The 20,032-nt window shown below is 43.8% G+C and overlaps 2 protein-coding genes across 8 annotated transcripts in view; both read right to left on the bottom strand.

The window, feature by feature from the left end:
• Positions 1-106: 106 nt before the first annotated feature.
• On the bottom strand, positions 107-2,860 carry LOC129103843 (kelch repeat and BTB domain-containing protein 11). Its single transcript, XM_054614458.1, has 2 exons — positions 2,698-2,860; positions 107-2,045 (listed from the first exon to the last, which is right to left on the bottom strand). Exon 2 carries the CDS (start codon positions 1,946-1,948, stop codon positions 107-109), a length of 1,842 nt encoding a protein of 613 aa, XP_054470433.1. The 5' UTR covers positions 1,949-2,045; positions 2,698-2,860.
• A 2,156-nt stretch (positions 2,861-5,016) lies between these two features.
• arhgef10 (Rho guanine nucleotide exchange factor (GEF) 10) overlaps positions 5,017-20,032 on the bottom strand; it is a 49,416-nt gene continuing 34,400 nt past the window's right edge. For 6 of the 7 annotated variants that reach the window (XM_054613760.1, XM_054613757.1, XM_054613762.1 and 3 more), the window contains 4 exons: positions 16,905-17,047; positions 14,019-14,193; positions 6,750-6,872; positions 5,017-6,470 (listed from right to left, as the gene is read on the bottom strand). In XM_054613760.1, the coding sequence (XP_054469735.1) occupies positions 5,965-6,470; positions 6,750-6,872; positions 14,019-14,193; positions 16,905-17,047 (947 nt within the window). In that variant the 3' untranslated portion in view covers positions 5,017-5,964. The remainder of the gene's footprint in view (positions 6,471-6,749; positions 6,873-14,018; positions 14,194-16,904; positions 17,048-20,032) is intronic. The other variant, XM_054613758.1, reaches the window with a different exon arrangement.

Raw genomic sequence — 20,032 nt, 5'->3', positions numbered from 1 at the left:
CTATTACACATTTATTTTGTTGTCTTGGATCCCAAACACACACACACACACACACACACACACACACACACACACACACACACACACACGCACACACACACACGCACTATGTCACTTTCTCAGGCTTTTCAGGCAAAGTGAGAACAAAAGGAAAAAGAACACCCTTTGCCTCCAGAGGCGCCCTCAGCGCCTCCTCAACAAAGTAGGCGTTCTCCTCCTCCACCACGAACTGAAGAGTCTGGCTTTTGTTCACACAGTAGATGCAGTTCCCGATCACGGCACACCTGAAGGGTAAATGGCTTCCGAGCCTCTGCGATGCGCAGTCGTGCCACATTTTCACTATGCTGTTGTACTTAAACACGGTGATCCCCTGCTCGCGGTTGACGTCAAAGCGGTAGATGAAGCTCTTGAAAGCCACCATGTCGGTGGACTTCTTCCTGCTGTTGTTGTAGGGGCACTCCTGCCACTCGTCCCGCTTGGCGTCGAGCTTCAGGAGGCGGTAGAAGAGCGAGCCCCCTGAAACGTAAAGCTCTCCGCTGCAGGTTGTGGCCTCGTGAGCCACTGCGAAGGCTCCCTTGGGCAAGGGGGCCACCGCGGTCCAGCGGTCCATGCGAGGGTCATATTTTTCCACTGTAAACAAACATTCCCCTCCAATGGCGTACAAGTAGCCGTCCATAGACACGAGCTTTAGCTGGGCACGGGCCTGGGTCAGAGGTCTGACCTCAGCCCAGCGGCTGGTGATGGGGTTGTAACAGAAGACCTTGTCTGAAACCTTGCCCTTGTCCCCGTATCCCTTTATCCCCCCCGCCACAAACAGGTAGTTGAACATGGTGCAGATCCCGCACCCTTTAGTGTTTATGTCCTCGGGCATCGCCGTTAAAGGCCTCCAGTCATTTGCAGTTTCGTTAAAGTAGTAAATCATGTGATTCTCCTCCAAAGACCCAACCGACAATGGGCTCTGTGGTCGGCTGCCGCAGCGGCTCGGCGGCCGACTCCCGACGCGATCGAACACGTCGTTTATCTCCGCCACCATCAGAGTCTGCCTCCCCTCCATTCTCTTCTTCAGGACCAGATCCCGCTCAGATCCGTTCAGGCGCCCGTACACGGCGGGGTCTTTGAGGATCTGGAGGAAGTTGTCGCTCATGAAGCCGTAGGCGGTCTCCTTCAGTTCGCTAAGACGCTGCTTTTTGGCGATGGTCAGGATCTCGTAGCAGTTCTCCACGGTGATTTGCTCGGACATGGAGTCCATGGCCGCCTGGACGGCACAGGGGATCTGGAGGATTTTGGCCCCAGTGATGACTTCCACGACATTGGCCTTGGAAACATTCATCTGAGAAGTGTAAACATAGTCGATCAATGTAGACAAAGTCTTGTAACTCATTCCCTTCACTTTCAAGATGTCCCGAGACAGCCGTGCTTTAAAGTAGTCACTCTTTTCTGCCAGGACGGACTTGTGGGCGTTGATCTTCTGCCCGCCAACTTCGATGACTAAATCGGGCTCTTTTTGAGACGGTGTATTTCCAGCTTCCTGGCTGCTGTCCGTGCGCTCCAGGTTGGATTTTATGGCCGACCAATCGCTCTCCTGCTTGGCTTGGCTAGACGGGCATACGGCGAAATCTGTGCAGAAGGACACTTTAGCTCTGGCGCCGTTGTGGATTTCACTGCTTGTACAGTTTTGTTGTGGACCTCCATTATCGTTGGAGCGGTGATACTGATCCGCTCTAGAGATGTGGTTATTCTCCATCAGTCCTCCATCCAGCAGGTATTCCTTCTCAAACACTGGAGGAGGGCTGAAATCCTTGTCGTCCTGCAGGAATCCTTGGACGTAACCTGGACATACATTTCCATCATTGTCGGAGGGTGTGACGAGGTCAGGGCTCACGGCGTGGAGGATGACATCAGCCTCCACAGTGACGGCCCCTCCTCCCTGCCTGCGAACCTCATTCATCTCGACGTGCTCAGTGGTGATGGGAGACGGCGCCTTCACCGATCATGATAAGTGGATGGAGATGGAGAGTGGATGATTGTACTCTTTCACTGTTCACCTACAAGGGGGGGAAACAAGGATGGAATTTAAACAAGCCCAACAGAGTCATGAAGCTGCAAAGGCTTCTTTCTTCTCTAAGGGGCGCCCTTTCTCCAATAACAAACAGACTGGAACCCTTGAAATCTAAAGGAAAACATTACTTTGTGCAGCCATTTCCAGCTACGCTATACATCACACTCCTTTCTCAACGTGTCATCGGTTGAGTCAAACCAACTGCAGTGTCTTCAACATGCAACACCTACTTTTCAAAAAAAAGAAAAAGAAAAAAAAAACCTCGAACCAATCCCAACATGCAGCTTCTTGTGTCTGGAAAACTGCCTGACCTACTGCAACAGTCACCCTGCATGCCCATTATTTGTGGTGGTAATCTCGAGGTATTCTGAGCGCATGCGCAAATGGTGTTGCGCTGATGGAGGGATTAATATCTAACGCGACTGAGAAAGGGCGTTTGTATTCATATTAAAAAAAAAAATACTGTCTCGTGTCCAACGCGTTTGCCCGGTGATGTTGGACAAACGCTGAGAAAGAAGCCCGGTGTGTTGGATGAAGAAGGCACAGAAGTACCCCGTCTACCTGATATCAAATACACTAGAATAGCCGACTACAGATGAATGTCCATTAACAGTGTGATGTGATGTGATGTGACCTACCTCGCTGTGATCACACAGCCTCCTCTGCCTCTCCAGCACAAAGCTCAGTTACGTAAGGCGGTCGCGATCCCGACTAACCAGCCCGGCTTTCGCTCGCCAGAGAGAGTTTCCTTCAGCGGACGGATCCAGCCGGTGTTCCGCTCCCGTCCTCCGACCCTTTCATCTGCTGCTCCATTCGCTCCTTCACTGCAACGAGCTCTCCGGACCCAGTCTGTGGAGGCGAGGCGGAGAAAGAGGGGAAACGATCAAACGAACAGTCATTTCAGGTCGCACCTCCTTCAGATCAGCGCGTCGCCAACTCACATTTTCCTCCGGTGGAAGTGGGGGGGGGGCGAGGCTGCCGCGTCGTCCTCCTCCAGCAGGCTGCAGCTGTCCGGCGGGGCCCGCAGAGGCTCCGGGTCTCTCTGGACCTGACAGGACTGTGCTTTTTGTTGTCTTCTCCTTTTTTTTTTTTCTACAGTTGACTACAGTAAGGCGGTCATCATTGATCTAAACCACGCCCCCTTCAGACGGTATTAACCCTACTCTCAACACTAGGCGCACGAGGCTCCATCTGTTGTGTGTGCGCGCGACATTCCTGTACGCATCTTCCCTGGTCCTGGGTACCACGATGCGCGAGCATGAATATCTGTGAAATCCCCCTCCCATCCCATCCCCTGCTAACATGCATATCAATCAAACATAACTCATTTTATCAGAAAAAGTGTGACCCTTTATTGATCCTTTAAAATACAATTTAGTAGCATATTACAGTGTTACTGCTGCACATTACAATACAATTAAACACTAGAACCCCAAATGGTTTTTATAGCACACTTACGCTATTCAAAAATCAATAGATGATCCATTAGCACACTCCACCTGTTGGTGCATGAGACAGTTTATCAAAAATATCTGTACAACTGACAAGATCGCTCTGTAAAGTAAATTGTGATTGTATACTCACCCCATAACAGCCTGACAACGCTCTGGAAATATGATTTACACTTTCCTTTTTGGAAATGATCCAGCATCGTTTCTGACTCACTCCTACAAGAGATACAACCGGAACCAATCGAGATGCAGTATACTGTATACTCTGTATTATTGTGATTCATATAGAAAAGTCATCATGGAATTGTAAACGGTCGTGTTTCTACAGCGATAAAAGAGGCACACAGCATGTGACAAGGCCTGATTAGAAATAACACCACCTCACAGGGCAGCAGCAGCAGCAGCAGCAGCAGCAGCAGCAGCAGCAGACCTTTCTATCCGGGGTCCATAACCTCTCCACTGTGGAGACTGCGTGTCTTAACAACTGGCCTTCAGATATAAAAATAGAGGGGGGAGCCACCGCAAGGGCATCACACAACCATCAGCCCTGTGAGATTAGAGGGCATTCAGCTGGGAGGTTTTTAATGCCAGATAATCTGTGAACAAAGACCTGCCGAAGACTGATACACAAAATGAGTGGTCTCCATGGAAACGTCAGGGTCAGAGGAAAAAACAAAAGACTTCCAGTTGCAGAGCTGTCTTGATATGCGACCAATGGCAACACCCAGACAGACAAACTGATAACTTAGTTGGTACAGTGAGACTGAGGCGTTGCCACGGTTTCCTTTAAGTTAATAAATACACGCCAGTATTCAGTTACAGAAGTTAAATATTATCTCAGGCTCAAGTCCGCATTGTTACTACCCAAATATCAGATCAGACTGTATTTGGGATAAGCCCAGAATGCCGTGGATTGCAGCATGGGAAAAACTCCAACCTGAAATCATGCTATCTTTTTCAGTAAGAACTTACAATCTAGTGAAACATGGTTGTGCAACAGAGGACGTGGGCGTAACAAGAGAGAAAAAGCCTTGACCCTCTCCTCTCGGCAGTAGGAGAAATGAGCAGTGAAATCCCGGAAGAGCTGTATCAGGCTCAGCTCCTGCGGCCCCTCAGGCACATTGCTAGTCCCAGCATGTACTGATGTCTGCACACAAGCAGAGTGGAGTGCAAGAACAAAGTTAGTGTGAGTCAAAAGAAATAGGCACAATAATACTCTGTCTTCCCCTGTCTAAAATACGACGTTAGTCAGTAACTGGTGCTTTACTAAAATGCCTACTCCTGCATTTTTTTGTTTAGCTGGAAACTTGCAAAAACTGCAGAGAAGTTGCCACGAAATTCGATGTGTACTCCAGGAAGGGAATAGTCAATTACACACAATCTACTGATGGATGCTAAAATGAAACAAAAAGTGGATAATCCAAGGAAAAAAGCTCACTAAAACTCACAGAACTGCATGCATCGTTTGAAAACATTGATTCAAATGAAGGACACAAGGTTGCTCAATAAAACAGTTTATGCATTTGTTAATAAACAGAAGTACATACAAATTGTGACAAAAGTATAAAGCTTTTTTTCTTTTTTTAAATATCTATATGCGAGACAAAAAAAGTTACATTGGGGTAAAAAAAATATCTCCTGGTGATGACAACACTTTCATGCCCTTTTAATTAGAAACCTGGCCAGCCAGGGATTCTCATCAAACCTTAACGAACTAATTCAGTCATCGATATTTCACCGTTTTCGATCCCTTATTCTCTGTTAACAGAACTGCAGAAGCACCAAGCTGGGACAAAAGATGACACCAAAACTCTGACACATGTAATCCTGAGTTGTCATACTTCATATTTACAACTCGGGCCTCGACAGATGACCTACAGGTCTGGTCAAAACCTAATCTTAAAAAAAAAAAACTTGTAACATGTAACATATTCATAGCCCCATCGTCTCCTTTAACACCTTTCAAGAAGTCATTCGTTTTCAACACTGATTTGAATACTGCAGTCCTATACAGTCAACTGGTATAGCACAAACACTGGAGAGTAATGTATTAGCCATGTTACAGAACAATTAACTTTAGCAGAGGGTGAAAATAAAGACCTTTCAGTGTTTTCAAACAAGTACAGTATATCCTCTGACTGGTCTGTAGGGGGTTGTTTGCTCTGTCAAGCATCATGATTGAGTGGTTATATTAATCCTCTGTTTTTCCTTTATGGTAGGAGACATCATTAGAAACATCATGGGAGTATTGTGTAGTGCTTGATGCACTTCTCTTTTCAGTTTTGATTGATGACAAATAGTCTGTGAAGTGTAACAACAGATCTCCTTGTGAGAGTTGTGAGCAGCACTTCTCATTTAGCCTGAAAAGAGACAGATGGTATAGGTAAGATACAAGTAGGTATGACTGGGTTATGGAGAAAATGTGATTTCCAACCTACTGAGGTGCTTTGGGTGTCACATGTTGATCAAAGGGATCTGCCAGACCATAATGGTAGAAGTGGTATCCTCATGGCGAGACTGTTTGGTCTTTTTGCTAACCCTGCGGTGGCCCAAACCTCCAGAGATCACCAGCAAGGAGCTGACATCCACCTTGCTGACCCGGCGGCCCCTCTGGTGATGGGCCGGGTCATGGAGCATGTCATAGAGGGCCCCGTCCTCGGGCCCGTGCTCCAAAGAGCCCTGTGACGGCGCCAGGGAGCAGCAGGACGAGGAGGACAGGGAGTCCTGGAGAGCCATGGTGGTGCAGCCCGCCTCTCCCAGCCACACGCCCCGTCCCGGAGGGGCAGTCGGGGCTGAATCTGAGGGGGGCTGGGTGTTCTCCCCATCGTCTGTCTCTGTTGGCTGAACTGAGGTCGGAGGGGTGGAGGATGATGTTCCAGAGGGCCGGTTACACACCGCAGCAGCCACGCTGAGGAACCTGACTGGACCGTTGTGAGCGTGTAAGGACACCATACCCCGACCTGACAACAGGAACACACACTTTAATATTCACTTAGGACGTTTTACACACATCATTGTATTTTTGTAGCACATAATTGATAATTGCAAAGAAATATTCCCCAACACTTATAATGCAACCATATGATAGTTGTAGATTAGATAAGTATGTGGAGTTTTGCATCATTACACAAATATCTTTGGGTTCCCCCTGCAATTTATTCATGATGAAAATAATCCAGAGTTGCAGGACTTTATCCAAGGTCATCTGAATATGCAATGCAGTGATGGTTCGGTGTTACCTGTGACCTTGGGGATCCCCTGCAGTCTGGGGACAGAGAGGGCCACAGTCACTCCCAGGTTGGTTCCTACCAGCAGCAGACCATGACAGACCAGCAGACTACTCACTGACACTCTCTGGTTTCCTGTGGAGAAAAATGGAAGCATAGCATTAATATTTAAAATGTTGCATATATAACATGTATTTTTTGTGAGTGATTCAGTGATTTAGTGTTGAGCATGAACTGCTAGACCTCACACTGATGCATGGTAATCAAGCGCACTTGAAAATTAAGAGAACTGCATAGTTAATGGCACAGAGCCACTTGAATACAGTTTGATGCGCGGGAGGGAAGGAGGTGTATCTTTTCAGCGAGTGGCGGGATTTCTGCAGCGACGACGTTCAATGGTTATTTGTCTCCAGGGCAACACAAAGAGGAGCCTGGATGAAAGCAGCTCTTTTCCAAGCGTCTGAATGCGGAAAAATGCACCATTATGGGTCCACTTTGACTCAAACAAACAAACAAACACAAAAGCGTTTTGTCAGCGAATGAGTGAAGCGTAATGCTGTAATTAAGCAAGGAGCTCTGCCTCTGCGGCAGCTACAACAGGACAATCTGAACTGACCTTTTCCCTCCCCTTCTGGTCAGGAAAATCTCTGTGATGCCACTTTGGACTGTAAAAAGCCATGCTTGTTAGTTTAACAGCACCTTTCAATGAGGATGGCAATAAAGTCAGGCTTGCTGAGAGCTTGCTGTGTTAGGTGACTTATTATGTGGAATTTGGCACTCATCTCAGAGCGTCCCCCTACAGAAGCTTTGTCAGAAATAAGCTGCGCAACAAATGCTATCGAGTCAAGACATTTTTATCATCATTTTTTATGATTGTAATAAGAATGTGGGGTTTTGCAAAAACAGCCTTTTCCGTCCTGCTATGTGGGAGGCAAGACTGTCATGAGTCATTACTGCTTCAACAGCTTGACTTGAATTTCCTCCCTTCAAAGTAATCCTCTTGGGGTTTAGGAGAAATTACTGCCAGTCCCTCTGCCTGACCCCCTCACTAGAGCTGACCCCTCACATGGGTCACACACACATGCCATACTTCCATACTTCCAGGAATAATGCCAGATAGGCAGGTAGGTACAGTTGAAGACTGGGCCCTGCCCACATGTGCTTCTAATGAGGGCCCAGGGTTAGTAGAAACACACAGACTGCTGGTCGGGGGCCTTGCTCAACTTCCTCCTTTCATAATATTTGGAGTTCCCCACCCAAAGGGTGAACTAAAATAAACCCAGAGTGAGCGACAACACGGCCCAGCTCGGGTCCTGATCCTACACCAAAGCACCACTTTGATCTGCACTTATTCCTGACAAGCAACAGCAGGAGGGAGGAGCAAATCCCAAGCAGTACAATAATACACCATATCAGCCATTCAGTCTAGAAATAACTCGGATCAGCAATGTGAGTAATTACCACACTGTCTACCCCTATTGTAATGCTATGGAAGTGCTCTAGCTCCTTAATTCACACCCACATTTTCTCTTAACCGATTCAAATGTTGTTCACCCAATGATACATACACAAGTTTTATCAATTGCATCATTGAGAGAGAAAAGTTTATGGTGCTGTATTTCTATGAAATACATTGAGAGCCATATTTACAGCTCTGTGAGCATGTACTCAGGTACAGCAGTGCTTTGAACTACATGCTAACGCTAGCATGGCAACATGCTCACAAACTGACAGGGTAACATGCTGATGTTAAACAGGTATAATGTTTACCACATTCAATTCGAGTTAGCGTGCTAAATTACCTAATTACAGGATCAGAGGGTCACCAAAATGGTTAGAATTCATCCTGAGGGGAAATTGAATATATGCACAACATTTCACGTGAATCCATCCAATAGTTGTCAAGACATCACTTAATGCAAAGGTCCCCATGGCCCCTAGGAGGCTTCATCTGAATACAATCTTCTAGAAACTGAGTGACTGACCCATCAAACAAACAAAAAAAGATAGGCACCATAAGCTTTTAGTAAGTGAGGCAGAAAGTTTATTTCACAGTGGCCCTATTATGCTTTTCCACTTTGTGTGTAAAACCTGAAGTCCATGCCTAAAAGGAGTTACCCTCCCCCTCAGAATCACTGCTCCTGAGCTGCCTGAAACGGCTCCATTGAATTCTCTCCTTCACTTCTGTAACTTTATGAGGTCACAATGTTACGGAAGTGACATAAAACTCCTTCCGGCTAGTTTGGCCCTCAAACAACAAAAGAGAGAGACGGAGCTGAAGCTCCAGAGTAAGAGTTTTTTGTAATGTGAAACGTTGACCAATCACAACAGAGTGGGCCAGCTGACCAATCAGGGCAGACTTTGGAGGGAGGAGCAAACACTACAACGGAGCGTTTCAGAGAGAGGGTGAGAAGAGGTGCTGCAGGACAGCCAGGATGAGAAAAACAAAGAGGATTATGAGCATTACCACATGTAAACATGTTGTAACTGTAACTTTAGATAAAAATATGCTTCCAGAAAATAGCATAATAGGGCTTGTTTAAAATCATCATACATTGTATGCCTCACTGATCATGAGGAATCATAACTTAATGTCCATGTCAATCTGAAACGTTTCCAAAGAGAAAATCAAATTAAGACAAGTTTTAACCGGAGTTTCTTCACATTGCATCTACAGCGAGTCATCCAGTCCTATCCTGTCTACTCAATCCTTGTATTTCTGAAGGAGTTGACTTCTCATAAAAAAATGGTCTTATTCGTGTTGGGATGTGTGCAACATTGGTGTCGTACAAACAAAGAAAAGCTGGAGGTGTTATTTACTGACCCCCCTGATGTTTGTCTCCCATTAGGCCATGCACGGCTGCATATTTAGGTCACAGAGCAACAGACAAAGGCAGACTAGACCCTCAGCGCCGCAGCCTGCCAGCTAGCCACCCTCCTCTGAGACATCGTCACGGTGCAGTCTGCTTTGAAGGAGAACCACTGCTTTGAAGTGCTTATTAGGAGATTTTTATTTGCATTATGATTTGCTGAACTTTTTCTCAAAGACAGGCATTTTATGAATATTTCAACACTATTTTACAGCTTTTATACTTGTCCTGATGTGGATCCTTGTCCCACTTTCCCTTGAAAACGAGATTCAGTGGGTTCACCCGGTCCCACAGAGGTTCAATAAAATAAATCCATAGTCCAATAGGGAGCTCTAATAAAATATCCAATTTAGAGAAATATATATAGAAATATATTTTCAGATTAATACTTGGGAATGTAGAGAAAGTAGTATGTTTTTACTGCACAATGCAATTATCACCCAATCAACTACTAAATTACTCTAAAACATGAGCAGCATAAGATTCTTTAATAAACACTAGCTATGGGTTACATTGAAATGACTGCTATTACAGCATATTAGCTAGCAGTCTGTTGAATGTAGGGAATTAGCAGAATTGCTCCCAACATGCATGAACATGAGAAGGATTACTCCACCCACAGCATCTCCTGCATTCAATACTGAACCATTCATAGAGGCATTCACACTGAAGACAACGCCTCATTTCTCCGTTTGTGAGATAGTGTGTCGGGAGCCCAGATTGCATCCGGTATTGTAATATAAAACACCTCCTTAACAATGTGGACTTCTTGGATAATAGGAGATCAGAAATCAGAGATGTATATCAAATCTTGTCATTTTCTGAAAAGCTGATAATATCTTTAGTTTTTGTCTCAGTAAATGCACATTAATGGTGCACAGAATTGCATATGAAGGATCACACCCACTCCCACACATTGATTGCAGGCAGTCCCTCCTGTCCAAACTGTTTGGTTGGCAGTTCTAATCACATGAGAGTTTGTGCAGAAATAGCACCTTTTTTTATGGTCTCAGTCTGTTCCACAGCAGCAGCCAGCTTTGATAAACGCCACTGTGGAGCATTCTGGAAAAGCACAGATCTCAAAAGACCACGGAAAGAGCAGGCAGGCAGGTGGACTTCATGCAACTGCTTCACCCAATGCTGTTATCAGAGGAAGTGAGCTCTTAATGGCGAGGCCCAGAGGATGAAAGCTTTCAAGTGTGGTCGTCTGGCCCAGAAACCAGCTTCCTCTGCGGTTGCATGGATCCTATTACCAGTGAGGTCCCTTTATCATCCACATCTGTCCGACCAAGAGGCCTTCCACTTGTTACTCTAAACACTGGGTATCAGAGTGAGATTCTCCCACAATACCAAGTCAGTGTGGATACTCCAAACAGCTGGTCATTATATTTTCACATGCAATTAGGGATTTCCTTAAGGAAACTTTGGTTTGTAAATGTAATTTCTGCTGTAGTCAGTACTGTTCATAAATCGTTTTTTCTCTGCAGACCAAAGCATGACGGTGCGGTACTACTGTTAACCATTGTGCCAGATTGAACAACTTGTAGCCATGGATACATCATCATTATCATTGGATTCTGTCTTCATAGCTGCTCCAACAGCTAAGTGGTATTTAAAACTATCTCCCAAAAGCCAATTACATGAGATCTGACATTCTGCTGCTGATAATAAATGCTGCTTGAAGTGGGAGAAGTGTCTGATGAAAAGAGCTAACCTGCTTTAGCAGATGTTACACAATCACTCCAACAACTCCACACATTCTCTTTTGTCATTTTGCAAAATGCTTATGTTGCCTCTCTGAATGTTATTGCTACCTTGTGGCAATAACAGAGAAGTCGCTCTGATGGCTAAATAGAGCAGAACTGGGTAAATGAAAGCAATTCCAAAAATATTGGAGATGAGTTTGCACAGAACCTCTACGGGCTGGTCATTGACTGCAAATCAGAACAAAAACTCAGATCAAAACCTAATTTAAGTAAAAGTAAAACTCTTTGCAATACACTGAAAAGAAGAAGGATCTATATAAAACTCCAAGACAACATCAGGCCAAACCGCAGCTGTCAGCATTTCTCCGCATGCAGGAAAAAGAGTCTGAAAGCAGCAGCGATTGCTCTGAACTAATCCTGACACCCTACCAACAGAAGAAAAAAAACGACATCATCCTCTTCGGCTTTGTGTTTTTGGGTCAAGCTGATGTAACACAGCAGCTTACAAGATCCAAAGCAGCAGCAGGCCGTCCCGATGACTGGGACAATTGTCACAATAACAGTCATTTGGTTTAACGTTTGACTTAAACACACATGGTAGGAAACTGTTGCACAGTCACAACCAACTACCACACACTGAATACAAGGTCATTTACTGTGATGACAACAATCGCCATAGTAACTCAACTAATGTTTGGCAACAGCGCACATTCAGGAGTTCTGAATGGTGTTATGGCTGATAGAGATAGATAGATAGATAGATAGATAGATAGATAGATAGATAGATAGATAGATAGATAGATAGATAGATAGATAGATAGATAGATAGATAGATAGATAGATATGATGAGTTCCACTTCTTGATTTTTTTTAGAGCCTCTAAAACAAATATTTGCTCCCTACAATTAGACTCATATTGTATCAAATAGTCTGTGATATGTGGCTTATTTACCTCGCCTCTGACGCAGTTCGGCAGATATTACAACCTACCAATGACAGGTTTACATCAGTCAGAGATCAAAGGTGAACCATTATAGCGGGATGGTAAAGTAAAGTGAATTGCTTTTCAAAGCAGGAACAAACCTCTGTTCTCATCTAAATGACTGCTGTCACTTGTAATGCTCTCACTTGTAAAATGAAAAGAAAAACAAACCTTCAGAGACTCCTACATTCTGGTTTATGTTTAATCAAGATAGCTTTGGTTTTAATTGGTCATTAAAGTTAAGATTTTTTGCCAGCATAACATTCTGATCGATTTTATTTCTACTTTTTAAGAGATGAATGTATTAACATAATAGGAAGTTCCAAAACAAGCTCTTGATCTTTGGTACCATCCATGTTTCAGACAGCTGAGAACTGTTATTTTATGCTGAATTAGTAGCTCAGCTGCAAATACGCCCTCTATTTCAATGTGATGTCATAATTCATGTTGTCTTTGTTTGGTCGGTTAACAATACTATGGCTCATGATTTGTTTTTACAAGTGTTCAAGTCTGGGCTGGATTTTCCCTTATGACAGCGCCTTCCAGAGCACACAAAGTTTCCTCAAAGTGACTTGACGAGGGAAAAAGTTTCCTTTATGCAACTCAAGAATAGAGACAAAATGAGAGGTTCCCGATTCACTGTTTAGACCATAGGAGGAGGAGTGCATGACAAACCTGCCATAACAAGAGCTTTCTTGGTGAGCACCTACACTGATGTCAGCTAATGACTGACAGCCACAGGCAGCACTTTGAAGTTCTGAGGTTGTTGGACCTGCATCACAATCCACAAATGCTGGGCTGTATCTGAATAAGAGAGAACAACTATGCCTTGCTATTCTTCGTGTGACAGTTTGACACAGTTTGGTTTCAGTCTCAGTCAGGCTTACAGATCACCTTACTAATTAATACTTAAGGAGAGGTGGAGATTTAACCGAGGGGTTTTTTGAAGTGGTAAACGTGGTAAGACCACAGAATCATCATGACTGAATCTGAAACCACAGGGCTCTGAATACTATAGTACAGTATGTTCTGTAATTAGTTGTTGGAATAAACTATTGTTTTGAATCACCTACAAGAAAAGTATTAGTAGTTAAAACAGGCAACTGATTTTAGTTTTGCTTGCATCGAGCTGGATTCCTGTGATGTCACAAAATCATATGAAAATCGCAGGATCACATATCACAGGAAAATCCATCTTGTCAGGCTTCAAGTAATGCGTTTGTGTCAGGTCAGATAGAGCACGGACCAATCAGGGTCCTGTTAGAGGCGACTGTTTGTTCAAAACAACAATGGCGGCTCCTGAAGAGGTTATTGTAGATGCTGCAATAGCATCAGTTATATCAGAACGGGAGAGTATTTTCTCATTCAAAGTTTCCAATGACGGCTTCTCAAATGGTTCTGTACAACAAACCATCTGGCGGGTCAGGTTAGATGTTTGTGTTTTTAAAGTTTTTCTTTTAACTTCGTAAACCTCCGGGGACTTACTTTGGAGACGGAACGAGAAGATCTCAACCAGATTGTATTTGTCCAACAAAAATAAAATGTTAGGGATGGGATACAGAGAAAAGAAAAACAGTGAAACAAAGCCATGTGGGCTGACTACATTCTGTCTTTGATGCTAAATATATTTGAACTATAAACTTAGAGGTTACTGAAATGATTTTAAAATCAGTTTATTGTCAGCATAGTTGACTCTGGATAGGTGAAGTTACGTATGTCTTACCGGGTAGTGTATTGTGGACCGGTGTGGCAATGTTAATGTCCTGCAGGTGCTCCAGGGTCTCGGTGTGGAAGAGGCGCAGAGTGGAACCTGAGCTGAAGGCGATCCAGATGCCCACTCCAGCCACCACCATGTGGGACACCACCATGCCCTCTTCCTGGTGGGCCTCCAGCTGCCTCTGGATTGGGGAGACAGTGCAGAGTGAAAAGCCTGAGGCAATACCTACTGCACATTTTTAATAAATCCAGCCTGAGGGAGGATGTCTACCACCACAGTAACATAACCATTATGAAGAGTGACTGGATTCAACGTATCACCAAGTGAAATCTAAGACTTCTAAGGACTTTTTCAGTGGTAGTTCGACTAAAACAGAAAAACAGCTTAGCAAGTATGAATGAACATGAGACCTTTGAGAACAGTAAAAAAATCCTACCAGAAAAACTGAAAGGTACTGTAACTCTGTATTGAAGAGCGAGAAACGAATCAGCATCTCAAAGAACCTAAGTGGTATTTGCATGCTGTTCAATGTTCTGTGGCTGAGTTGCAGTTAATTATATGATTACCAGCTAATTCGCTATTTAACCTGCAAACTAAGGTGGGCAGTGCACTTTTCCCCTGGGAAGATTTTTGTTTGGTCGCTCGTTCAACGAGTTAAGTTGTTGGATACTGTGGCATTAAATCTTCCTTAATCTGGGTTGTTGTTCAAACTCTGTGGCTCTTGCATTGTGTATTAGGTTGCTGTCTGTTTGACAGCCTGCCCATGAGGGAACGCTAACTCCCCAAAAAAACAGCACTGTATACTGTCGTTATTGACATTTTAAACCCAGTCTAAACAGGACAGTGGCGACAGGGATTCTTGTGTTTGCTGTGTGACTACAAACTAAAGAAACTTAGCAATCAACCCACAGAAAGTCTGTCTCAATATGTTTAGACTACTTCAGCCCATGTATTGTCTGTGGTTGTAATGTCTGGGATCCTGTGACTATGCTATACCATCGAAATGGTATAAAAAGATTCACATTTCTACAATAGGCAACAATGTTTTTTGGGGGCCCAATGCCCAACCATTTGGCTATTTCTATATAGCTATTCCTAATGCTTAATGGAGGCACGGGAAAAACCAGGACTGTTATTACGCTTATTGACTTGCTTGTACCCTGGAGTCTTTGTGCTTTCTCGCTTCACAGGCTTCTATAAATCATGGCTGTACCTGGACCGTGGACGTGCATCCTGCTACGGCCCTGCTGACACCGACTGCTACCACCATTATTATTATTACTAGTCACTTTACTATTACTATTACCTGTACCATTAAGCATTTTAGCTTTACTTCCACCCTGAAGCCCTTTTGCTTTCTCGTTCTGCAGGTTTCCATGAATCGTTGTGGTACCTGGACCGTAGTCGTGCCTCCTGCTGTGAGCCGACTGACACCCACTGCTACTTCGATTATTATTATTAGTCACATTACTATCCCTATTTTCATGGCTATAATTCTACTGTAATAATTGCTGCTGTTATTATAAGTAGTCTTATTATATGAATCATTTATGTCATATACATTGAATGTGTTGTATCTCTGTTATGCTGCTCATTCTGTACACATGACATCTATTGCATTCTGTCCATCCTGGGAGAAGGATCCCTCCTCTGTCGTTCTCCCATAGGTTTCTTCCTTTTTTCTCCCTGTTAAAGGGGTTTTTTAGGGGAGTTTTTCCTGTGCCGATGTGAGGGAAGGACAGAGGATGTCGCATGTGCACAGATTGTAAAGCCCTCTGAGGCAAATTTGTAATTTGTGATTCTGGGCTATACAAAATAAACTGAATTGAATTGAATTGTTTGGGGAAGACTGTCAGACCCGGCAGCAGTAAAATGTGAGGTTTCTAAAGGGACTCTGGTGCTTGGAAACACTACTGCCTTTGTCCACAGGAATCACCAAAATCTAAAACAAAGTTAAAGTTCCTTGTCGTAGCTTTAAATAAAATTAATTTGACAAATCATTTTTTTCTTTAACTCTTGAATCGCCCTTCTTTCATTAGTGTGGACAAGGATAGCTTCAAATATGTGCACAGTGTAATTTTGAATTCTCTGTGCATGGAGACCAATAAAAACTGGGCTTTTTCCATCCCCACTGGTTACATAATCTCACCACACATTGCTTTACATGTAGGTGGAGTTATATTTGGCAAAGGAGAGCCCGTTCACAAGTGTGTTAGTACAGTGTTCTGATAAAAATGTGCTAAGGAAGGAGCATGAAATGTTACTGTAATGTCCTGCATTTTGTTTTGCACCTATGTAATTTATATTATTACTAGATTTGATTATTTATTACATACCTATTCAAATCTAAGTCTAATTTCTCTGTTTCCATCTCACCATTTCTTCCTCTCCGTGTCTGTCTCTCTCTCCTGTTTAACCTACAGTCACCACTCTGGTGTAACTGTGAGTCCTCAGTGAGGAAAAGAGAGCGAGACAGGCAGGTGGTACAACATAATGAGCTTAATGAGGCTGAACAGATTATTAGTGAGTGCATGTCACAGGAACGTTACTATTCCTGGACCCATGGAAGGCGCTTCCATTACCTAAACCAGGCCAGAACACACACACACGCACGCACGCACGCACGCACGCACGCACGCAATTACATCCAAATTCCAGGATATGGAAAAGAAGAAATCCAGGGAAGGGAAATGAAGTATCTTCTACTTGAGGTTCTTTATACTTTTAGTAACTGCAGTTTACACTGGTTGCTTCTTTGGAAATCTCCCCAAAAACTCAACTTTCCTCCAGATATACAAGGGTTATTCACACCGCACACATAATGATCTACTAAACTGCTCTGTTTATGATGTAGGCATGGTGTGTAATAACAACCTTGACAAGGTTACGTACCTCCACGCAGTGTGTGTGGGCGCTGATGATGAAGACCTGTCCACCTGTTGAAGCCCAGAGGTGCTCCTCCACAGCCAGCATGGCCTTGACGGGGAGGATCCCCAGTTTCAGCACCTTAGGCTTTTCGCTGCTCCACAAACCGTCTGTAACAACAAACACAATACTGGCATCTCAATACTCAAACAAATGAACAATCTGCATTTTACAAAATACCCTATGAACAACATGCAGGTTAAATGCAAACACAGAATACATGTATATTCAGAAAGGATCAGTACTGTGCATCTCTTCTATTAGTATTATTGTATTCTCTTTGGCAAAGTAAACATCTAGCAATGTTTCATGTAATAGTTAAAGAAAAATGGTTTACACTTTTTATGGAAGACACAATAATAAACACTCTTTATGAGTGTCGTCTGAAAAGGTCATCTGCATTTATGGCTCTGCTAATGCTAGTGGAGTGGCCATTGATGGTTTTCACAGCCTTCACTATGAATATAGATGGGCTGCGAGGCATTAGTCAGAGCTGAGCTCTATCCCACTCACACCTCCTACACACTCAGTTCTACATGTGCCTGGGCACCCACAGTGTCAGCTCTACTGCAAAGAAACACCCCATACAGTGCCTTTATAAATATCAACACATTCAATTCTTCAACCATTTTGTTTACTGGTTGAAAGTCCAATTAAAGTCGTCATCAAATTAGAGCCATCTATCAGATATCAACTTAAAAAGTTGTTCTAGCCGTTCTATTATTTGCCTTTACTCACTTATAAATCATATCCACATTGCTGATGATTATGTATTAAAAATGCCGTTGTTAAAATATTTTGTAAAAGCACCAATAGCCAACCATAGAATATCGTTGCATATCGATATCAAGGTATTTGGTCAAAAATATTGTGTTATTTCATCTTCACCATATATCCGCCAGCCCTAATTTCACACACACATTTAGGATTGGGCATCAGTGGCCTTCAAAATCCCTTTTTTACTGACATGTACTTTTGCCTTGAAGGGCCCTGTGTGAATACAGACTTAATTTCCTCCAGATACCACATTCCCTCAGCCAATCTCGGCCAGGAAGTGAATGAGGCCTCACCAATAGTGTTCTTAAGAGAAGGCACAAAGGCGGCTATTGAAAGCAGAGGTGCCACGCAGGGAGAGATGTTCTTTTAGAGGTACAGTAATGACTGGGGAAGTGAGGGTAATCTCCCACTAAAGGGGCTAGGTGGGATTAGCATTCCAGCAATGCCCTGTGTATATTATTGTAACAATCATACTGTGTAGGTGGATGTCCATGAGAGAAAAAGAGAAACGTAAAAAAGGAAAAGGAACAGTGGAGAAAAAGAAACAGAATGAAAGGAGTGCCAAGTTGCAGTCTTACGTAAGCCTGCCCACATCCCTCACTTCTCAAACTGTAGCATTCCTTCATGTCAGTGTCAACAGCAACAAACTACTCATCGCAGTGTGTGTGTGTGTGTGTGTGTGTGTGTGTGTGTGTGTGTGTGTGTGTGTGTGTGTGTGTGTGCCCAAACAGCAGCACACAAACCAAACAGTGAACGCTGATTAAATAAGACAATCATTTTTGCTGCAACAAACAAGACATAATGCACCATACTCTCAACATGGAAAAAGTAGATGATGCAGGAGGGCAGAATAGAGCAGGACAGAGTTTATGATCCAAATGTCTGGCCATGACGTATGACCTTTGCCGAATCATTGCCTCCTTCTTCCTCCATCTTTCACACAGTCAGTCACAAAGGACTTAGCCAGCATGGCAGAATGAGGCTGAGTGGCCAGCTTCAGTCACACTGCATCTACAGAGGGAGAACTGAGCACTGAAGGCTTTAAACACAAAGCAACATCCCAGTCTGTTCAGTTGTATTTGATGCCTCGTCACTATTCGCTTTGAGAGTTGCCTTTGAATACATGACAGTTTGAACATCAAAGAATAAAAGCTGATCATTTTCATAGTTCTGCTTGCTTTCTTCTCGGCGATGTAAACCGTGGGTCTACTTTAAATGCTAATGGGGTACAGGCAGAGTCTCTCACTGTGATAAAGTACTTAAGCGGCATTACAGCGGGGACAGTTTCCCTACCAAACTGTGCAGGATGACTCATCATTTTAGCGTCAAGCATCATGTTCAAGTGACAGAGCTGTTGATGAGAAGAATGGGAGGATATAGGGGCAGGATTTTCGTGTTGGAATTCATCTGACACACCAGGCATACTCTGTACCAGTGTCCTATAATTAGTGTGTGAGAGAATGACAATGGGGGAGAGGTGAGACGTGCATCAAAACAAGGAGACAATTTGTAGCCCTGAACATTCCTGAATGGTTGCATACACTCGCTCAGCTGTGGAATGAGCTAGACTCATTTTCCACCTGTGTTTCTGTCCTCAGGCTATTTGATTTCTCTCTCTTTAGCACACACAAGCCTAACAGACCAACTTAACAGCACAACAAAGGTAGAAATGGAAGAAATGCACTTAAAAGTTATTTTTTGGGAGATGTTGGAAATTCAATTAGAGTCATAAGAGCGCATGGAGAGGAAATAATATGTGGGATTGAGGTTAGTAAAACATGCCTCCAGCAATGGTGGCATCACAGGAGGATGATGATACCGATACTTGTAGTGGAAAGCCAAGAATTGCAAGGAGTCTGTTCTGAAATGTGTACTTATCTTAACCCACATTGTGACCCAGAGAAAAAGCAGACAGAGACAGAGAAAATGAAACACAGAGACAGAGAGAGAAGACCCTCTGTTTGCATGGCTATGAAAGCCAATAAGAGATGGAACAAAACACAGAATGTGAAAGACTGTGGGAAGAGTGCGGCTCAGATCCTCTCCTCTAATGCGCCTGCACTCATCTGGGACGGAAGATATTAAATAGGTCACAGAGAACAGATTGGCTTCTCCCAGACAACCAAGCAAACGGGAACAGAACCTCAACACAGAGCAGAGGAGAACCCTGACCTCCAGCTACACAGCGAGCCTCTGACTTGCACACTAACGGTATCCTGATGACTCAGAGAGAAAAAACAGCAGTCAGAGCGAAGGACAACAAAACAACATCTCTGTTCTCCCCAGAGTAACCCCTTTTGTTCAGTGTTGCTAAATAT

The sequence above is a fragment of the Anoplopoma fimbria genome, chromosome 15 (genome assembly GCF_027596085.1).
Source record: "Anoplopoma fimbria isolate UVic2021 breed Golden Eagle Sablefish chromosome 15, Afim_UVic_2022, whole genome shotgun sequence".
Lineage (NCBI taxonomy): Eukaryota > Metazoa > Chordata > Actinopteri > Perciformes > Anoplopomatidae > Anoplopoma > Anoplopoma fimbria.
The sequence above is the reverse complement of the archived record's forward strand: the minus strand, read 5'-3'. Positions and strand labels throughout refer to the sequence as shown.

Bases quoted from the DNA above. Each gene is read 5' to 3' on its own strand.
- LOC129103843 (XM_054614458.1), bottom strand. From the start codon at position 1,948: ATGAATGAGGTTCGCAGGCAGGGAGGAGGGGCCGTCACTGTGGAGGCT.